Source organism: Eucyclogobius newberryi, unplaced genomic scaffold (assembly GCF_026437365.1).
Source record: "Eucyclogobius newberryi isolate DKJ021-1_F unplaced genomic scaffold, fEucNew1.0.hap1 SCAF_2, whole genome shotgun sequence".
NCBI lineage: Eukaryota > Metazoa > Chordata > Actinopteri > Gobiiformes > Gobiidae > Eucyclogobius > Eucyclogobius newberryi.
This window is the reverse complement of record NW_027315834.1, coordinates 16,972,524-16,980,023: the sequence shown is the minus strand read 5'-3', so window position 1 is coordinate 16,980,023 and position 7,500 is coordinate 16,972,524. Positions and strand designations below refer to the sequence as shown.

General features: G+C 40.4%; 2 protein-coding genes across 4 annotated transcripts in view; one reads left to right on the top strand and one right to left on the bottom strand.

Annotated features, from left to right (window-relative positions):
• Positions 1-3,481, top strand: part of upf2 (UPF2 regulator of nonsense mediated mRNA decay) — a 19,965-nt gene extending 16,484 nt beyond the window's left edge. For 2 of the 3 annotated variants that reach the window (XM_072453851.1, XM_072453849.1), the window contains exons 18-21: positions 1-93; positions 2,057-2,198; positions 2,615-2,735; positions 3,054-3,481. The exon at positions 1-93 is cut by the window's left edge. In XM_072453851.1, coding sequence (XP_072309952.1) covers positions 1-93; positions 2,057-2,198; positions 2,615-2,735; positions 3,054-3,063 — 366 coding nt within the window. In that variant the 3' untranslated portion in view covers positions 3,064-3,481. The remainder of the gene's footprint in view (positions 94-2,056; positions 2,199-2,614; positions 2,736-3,053) is intronic. The other variant, XM_072453850.1, reaches the window with a different exon arrangement.
• A 1,217-nt stretch (positions 3,482-4,698) lies between these two features.
• LOC140367725 (uncharacterized) overlaps positions 4,699-7,500 on the bottom strand; it is a 6,855-nt gene continuing 4,053 nt past the window's right edge. The window contains exons 3-4 of the mRNA XM_072454339.1: positions 7,270-7,500; positions 4,699-7,198 (exon numbers count right to left, since the gene is read on the bottom strand). The exon at positions 7,270-7,500 is cut by the window's right edge and continues 16 nt beyond it. Coding sequence (XP_072310440.1) covers positions 5,850-7,198; positions 7,270-7,500 — 1,580 coding nt within the window. The 3' untranslated portion in view covers positions 4,699-5,849. The remainder of the gene's footprint in view (positions 7,199-7,269) is intronic.

Here is a 7,500-nt window from a genome sequence, read left to right as displayed (position 1 = left end):
GGTGGTAGCCAGCCGAGCATCAGAGATGGAGACGCTGACATATCTGACACCATGCAATTTGTCATGCTCACACGCAAAGGCAATAAGCAGCAGGTAATTTGTTCTAGTTTGTTTTAAGATTTTAATTCAGAAACCAGAAGACAAAAGTTAATTTCTCTTCAAAAGTAGTTATTTAAACACTAGAGACCATAGATAGCATTTTACAAAAATATGAATTAATATGCAGGGCTCAGAATAAGCGGTATCGCGTTGCAAAATGCAACACAATTTCTCAAAAAAGTGTTTTTGTATTGCTGCTTTTGCGATACAAAAATGTGTGTTCAATTGTATAACCAAAGTGCCAAAAAAGCACTGATGCCTCGTCAATCGATCGTCAACAACGGCATGACACAATGTAGGATGCTGTGTTGACGAGGTCCCGCTGCTGTCACAGATCGCGAGTCTGAAAACGGGAGGAGCCACAGTGCGGTGTTAGCGTCATATTCACAGATTCGGACTTTCGAGGTCAATAGCTCCTATATGTTTGGAAACGTTTTATTGCTGAAATTGAACGTCAAATAGAGCGATACAATTTGAATAACACAATAAATAGCAACCTTTATTTTTCAGAAGCTAACATGATTATTTTTTTGTGGGTGTAAATTCAATTAATATGTAAATGAGACTCCTGCAAATAGTCATCTGATTGATGATGCTATAGAAGAAAGGCCATATGACTTGATGTTAATTACTTTGTTCAACAATTAATTTTATTTGCAAGTTTTCAGTTTTATGTTGAAAAAATGCAAGTGTTTAAAAGTTAATTTGTTAAAAGTTTTTTTAATAGAATATTTACAAATACATTTGAAATAAAAAATCTTGTTACATCAATGGAAAATATTTGTAGTCATTTTCGTGTTATCAAATTGCTATACAAATTTGAAAAAAAACACAGATTGTTTAGCAGCACTGCTATACAAGAGAGCATCTTTAATCTGAGCCCTGATATGCCTATTAATTTTAAATGCCTGGTGATGTGTCGCTGTATGTGGACATCATTAGACATAAGACATGATACTGACTCTGCATGTGTTATGTATATTTACATTACAGAAGGTAACTGCTCTTTTCATGCCTCTATACAGATTATTTATGCACGAGGAAGTTCCTCAAACACTCAAGTGTGCGTGTATGTATGTGTGCGTGCCTGTGTGTTTCCTTGTGTGGGCCTCAACACACTTTGTGGTCTGAAGCTGGCTCCTGTGCCTTTAGGCGTGTCCAATTTTCTGCCTCTGCATTGAGGTTTGATATAATGTAAAGTCCTCTGGTTAAAGCTTCTAAATACACCAGGGCAAGAAACGGGTTACATTAACTAAAAAGTCTCCGTCGTTGATGTTTTTTAATTTCAGCTTTCTCAGGCGTATTGGGCAGAGATTGAACTAAAACCAGACTTAGCTCGATGCACCTCGAACAGCCCCAGAATTCAGCCTTTTTGTGCTGCGGTTGTTCTGACACATAAATGTGCAGCATAACAGACAGAAAGCACCTTTAGATCATATAAACAATGAACAGAGAGGAGTGTGAGTGCAGCGGGTGTGAAGGACACAGAGCGTGTCATGCACGTGACTGTGTGCTGCAGATGAGCAAATGTTGAAACAAAAAACACAAAAAAACACTGACTAGTTTTCCAGTTTGTATTATGTTACTTAAGCACTAGTTTGTACAAGATTAAATGCAGAGGAGTGCGGCAGCGGAGGAAAGGAGACTGACGAGCAGGCCTGTGTCTCAGAGACTCAAAGCTCTCTTGTCCCATTTTTGAGGCGCAACCTCTGAGTTTAAAAGAGGAAATGCAAATACGGACCAGAATGTTGTCTAGTGAAACCTCTGTGACAAGAGGAGAAACTTGTGATCACTGACCACTGTCATTGGTTTGTTTTAGGCAAGATCTATCAAAATTACATTTTACACCACTAAATTCACGTTTTGCAGGAAAAAGGACAGTTGATTCTGAAACATATGTTACAGACCACATTTTTTATGGTTTTAGAGAAAACCCTTTATGTTTCTATTTGAATAGTACAAGATCCTGAATGTTCCCCTGTCATCTCACCTGGCGGCAAACCACTTCAACCAGCAGCAGGCAGAGCAGGAGGAACGCATGAGAATGAAGAAACTCACCTTGGACATTAATGAAAGGCAGGAGCAGGAGGACTACCAGGGTAATCTATCTTTTATCAAAGCACTTTTCACAGCTACACTGTTAATAATGGCAAGAAAAATGTGGAAACAACTTAATTTGACCAATGGGTCCTGGCCCATATTACAGAAGCTACATTGTGCTGCATTGTTTGGTGGCATATCTGTATTGTACAGTTACAGACAAAGCAGGAAACTTGTCAAAACACTCATTTGTTGTGTGGTCCATCCATCCATCCATCTTCTTCCGCTTTATCCGGGGCCGGGTCGCGGGGGCAGCAGTCTGAGCAGGGACTCCCAGACTTCCTTCTCCCCAGACACTTCCTCTAACTCCTCCGGGGGATCCCGAGGCGTTCCCAGGCCAGCCGAGAGACATAGTCTCTTCAGCGTGTCGTTGTGTAGTACTTTTGTAAAATATTTTTGCTTGTATATGTCACAGAAATGATGCAGTCCTTGGCTCAGCGTCCAGCCCAAGCAAACACCAATAGAGAGCGCAGGCCTCGCTATCAGCACCCAAAAGGGGCGCCAAATGCAGACCTCATCTTCAAAACTGGTGGAAGGTGAGACCCCAGCTCAGTTTAGCCTTGTGAAATCCTTGCTCATTTGTACACTTACAGGTAAGATTGTTCAGTTTTACAAATTTAAATAAATGAAGCACTTCACTTTTAAACAGTCAGTTTGAATTATTTTGTTGTTGTTCTGGTTTGTGTAGCACATTTATTGTTGTATAATTTGCTTGTCAAGTTTTAAATGAGTTTACAGTGTAGATTTACCGGAAAACTACAAGAGGCAGTTTATAATTTCCTTTCTATTCTACACAAGAACGGGAGGCTTTTCGCTTCATACAACTACAGTAATTGTCTTGCTCTTTCCTTCAGGAGACGTTGACCTGGGTCTGGCTCAGGCGGATTGAATAAGTGAGTGGAAGAATGAACGTAAAAAAGCAAGATCGGAAAGAACCGGTCTGAGCAGGAAACAAGTCTTCTGGGCCGTCCACTGAATGAGAATAAGACCTTAACACTTTGGAGCCTGAGGAGGAAGACCAAACGAGGACTGCCGGTCTGGGGTTCAGAGGTTGGACACAGGTGGCAGGTGTCTTTTCTTTTTTGTCTGTTCAGAAAGTGGAGAGTTGCACAATAGCCTGCAGCTGCAGAGCTGTCCAGAACAGACATCTAATATTTAACAGCAAATTGCAAGATGGACAAGATCCCTGTCTACCCTTCAGACAATTGCTGATGTGTGAATGTCTCATTTTTGGTAATAGTGACGAAGACCAACATGTCACTGAGGAAAAATGTGGTACAGCTAGAAAAGTCGGCACTTTTTAGGTATAAATCTAAACTTAAGGTGTTTTGGAAAAAGAGGAAAAATAAACCTGGTTGTGGGATAACAAGCTCTTCACCCAGGAAGAGAGAAGAAAACCTTTTGGCAGAAGTCTGCATTTTGTGGCATTTCTTTACATATACAATGTCAATAACCATAACAATCATAATATGCCAACTGACAAACTCTGGACATGATTGGAAACGTGTAACGTGACACTATTCTTTGTTATAGAACACACAACAATCAAGTGAATCACACATCACTCTTTAAGAATTTATGGATTGCAAACCTTTATTTTATTTTGAACAGCAGTGTAAGATCGTATTGCATTTACAATAGTTTGTTTTAACTATATACTGATTGCTATCATTTGAAGATCATATTTTTTTATTTGTTACATATAGTGTATGAAGAAATTGATAAATCCGGCTGTCGGCTATGTAATGGTGGATTGTTGAGTGAAGGAAGAGGTCCAACATGTTTTACTTCATATTTAGCTGCATGGTCCTTTCTTTCAACCTTTATGTTACTAGGAAGTCCCTTGAGGTTTTTTTGTTTTTTTTGTTTAAGACCTGGCCAGAAGCACCTTGGCATACGTTTAACAACAGTTAAACTTGTAAGATGTCCAAAATATATACAGTACAATGTGCAGCTCAATAATAACACCTTTTGTGGACCAGATCGAAGTTATAGACAGTAGGTTTGCAGTTGTTTCCCAGTGGTTGTTTATTTCAAACGTGTGGAATAAACCTAATCATTTTCTGAAAAATGTATTTCCAAAATATTCCTCTAAATAAAAATACTGTCATACACCATTGTTGTCACGTAGAATCCTTCTTAATGTCAGAAGCCATCTTTTGGCAATGATATTATTTTTGGTCTACTAGCTGTCGTATGATAAAACATAGTTTGATAATCTTTTCAAAACCAAATAAATACCACAAAATCAAGAGTTGTCTCACCCCTTTGTAAACGTGGGAAGTCATCCCGGCTGATCATGACAAACGTGGCTACATTGTGTGTGCCATATGTAAAGGTTGTGTCTGGTGAACGATTATCCAACTGTAGCCAATCATTAAACATGCTTCATTCATTACATTCCAGAGTTATTCCAAAGAAAACATTTACACAAGAGTTGTAATTGTTCGATTTAATATTTAACAAAAATTAACAATACATATTACATTGGGTGAATTTATATAGTAAATATGAGTACATGGTGAATAAACAACAGCAATCTCCTATGCCCGATTTCCATCACATGTTTAGATTTTGTACATATTATTAGTATAAAGGCACCATTCAATTCTTCAAAATACCTGTAGATAAACTACAGAAAACCGGAGTCTGTAAACAAAATTGTTCAAAACTAAATAATTAATTCACACAGTTAAGCACAGAAATACTGCACCACATCCATGTGAAAGTATCTTCAAAAATAACTGTAGGCAAACTACAGAAGCCGGAGTCATGATACATGGTAAACATTCACTCATAGTAGGTTCAACTCAGCACTCAATGACAAAATAACTGAAGTACTTGAGGCAGAAATACACCAAAGTGGTTTTAGTGCTTCGGTTTTGTACAATGCCCATCCCAAAAGAGCAGCTTCAAAGTCTTCCCTCTGCATAGTAAAAAACAAAAATGTAGCTATTCCAGAATCTGTGGTTTGTCCATGTGTAAAAATATCCTGCTTCAACTTCAATTCACATCTACAAATTCCACAGAAATCTGCCTTACACACTGTACATTTTACTGAATTACATTTTACATAGTTATATAATAAAACGACTTGTTCTTGGCTCCTTACAGAAAGTGCACTTTATACCATTTTGTTAGTGAGACAAAATACCCTTTTCACCAATACCCAAGATGGTAAACAAACCTTTAACAAATATTTACTGATCAAATCCAAAACCGATGTCTTGGAACAAATACAGAAATATTTAGTGTTTTAACAATTGCAGCCTCTCGTCTCTGCTCATATTACTCACTCACTGCCCCTTGATTAAATATCTTAAATAACCTATCACACAAAAACAAAGGCAAAAAAAACATATATATACATATTTTTTACATGAATGATGCGATTAGCAACAGCAGCATGTGTATTAACTTGTATGTCTTTGTATTATCTTTTTATATTAGTTTATAAATGCCCAGTCTACAGCGGAATGTAAGGCAGAGTCTGATGTTCTGACTTTATCAGTGTGTGAAAACAAGCTGTGCAAGTCCATCTGATTAGTCTCCATTCCTCTGTGGAAAAAAAAGGTCTCTTTCCTGCCACACCTGCCACATTTTTTCTCTGAAGATCAGCACTGGAGAGTCTGGTTTGGCAGGTACAGTCTTCAGTCTTTTAAAAGGCCAAGTTTCCTCAACGCCTCTCTTCGTGATTCCTCGGAGGCCCCTTTACCTGAAAATTGTACTGTGATTCCTTGTGGCCTGAATAATGAGGCAGACCTCCGTTTATGCTCGGGGGACAAAGCCCGCTGCGGCGACATAGCTGCCGCTGTAGGCCCATGGTAGGAGTGCCGCGGAGGTCTTGGCGCTGGAGTTGGTGCTGGTGGTTTGAAAGTCCTGGAAGAACTTTCTGGCGGGCGACTAGCACTGCCTGACGGGTTGATGGTTAGAGTCTTTCCTCCATAGTTGTTTGATTCCACGGAAGAGGCGGATTGTACTGTTTGACTCTTTTCTATGTGTGAGCTCAGGATGTCTGGGAGATCCCTTCTCGAAGGAAGGGGAGTCATAACTTTTGATTTTCCTCCATACAAATTGAACTCGCTTGGTGTAGCCGGAACAGGTGAAAGACTGTTGGGTTCAGGGCTAACGGGGGAGGGTGGTAAGTCACTCTTAACGGATGCAGAGCTGTTCACAGAGCTGTTCACAACAATAGATTTCCCTCCATAGGGGTTAAACTCGGCCCAGGTTTCCACTGGTGGAGGAGGTGCTGGGAAGTCTTGTTGAGAGTAAGTCGATGGTGGGGAATATCTGGTCTCAAAGCTTTTGTGGGAATCAGGTTCTGGGAGATTGATGTTAGTAGATATAGCGGCAGAACTACTATGCTCCAGTGCCTTCCTGCTTGCTGGGGTACGTGGTTCCTGGACTGTAGTTATGGGCATTATATTTGGGGAAACGCTAATCGCATTGTTGGTAAAAGGTTCAGGAACATTTGTAGTGCTTCCTCTTGTAACAAGAGGTTCTAGATATGGCACATCCCCTGACGGAGAACGGTTCCTGGACAGCCCTAATTTAGACAACGCTTCCATGCGAGATTTGTCAGGAGTAGGATCTCTAAACGACGAACTACGAGTTGGGGTGTTTCTTTCCGTCTGATCTTCCTGGAGATTTTCTTGAAGTAAAGGGTGTGAGGTCCCAGAGAGGTTTGCTAACATTTGCGCCCTTCTCTCCTCAATGTTAATGTTGGCCAGGGAAGGGTTCGGCTGTTCTTTATTTCCAAGAATTACACTGATGTTAGCTGGGTAGCGTGCAGGTTTGGTAGAGGTGGGAGGACCTTGCCTGTTGGAGCTGGACTTGTCGAATTCAGAGCTTCGTCGTCTAAGGAGGGATGACGCACTTTGCACTGTGCCTCCACTAGTCTGGTTTTCTGCAATCTTTTGAGCAATCAGAGCTGGAGTCGGGACGCTGCCTGGAGGGTGGTATACATGGCACTCTGGGGGTGGAACCAGACTTTGGAAACCTAAAAGAAAAATAACAGTCAAAATAGAAGTTTTTATGAAGGGTTGAATCTTAGTTTCACAAAAATGTTACCTGGACTAGTGGGGTTGAAGGTTGTCTCTTTAGTCTGCACCAGGTCTGGTTTAGCCCGAACCAGGTCAATAATGTCCTGCTCCTTTGGGTTGGCTTTGAAGGCACTGTTTACATCGACTAGATTGTTGAAGGGCTTGTCCTGGGGTCTCTGCTCATCCTCCAGACTTTGCTCCAGGGAATCTATTGTCTGCTCAAAGAAGTGGATGATTTCTTGCTCCTCTGGGCTCAAGA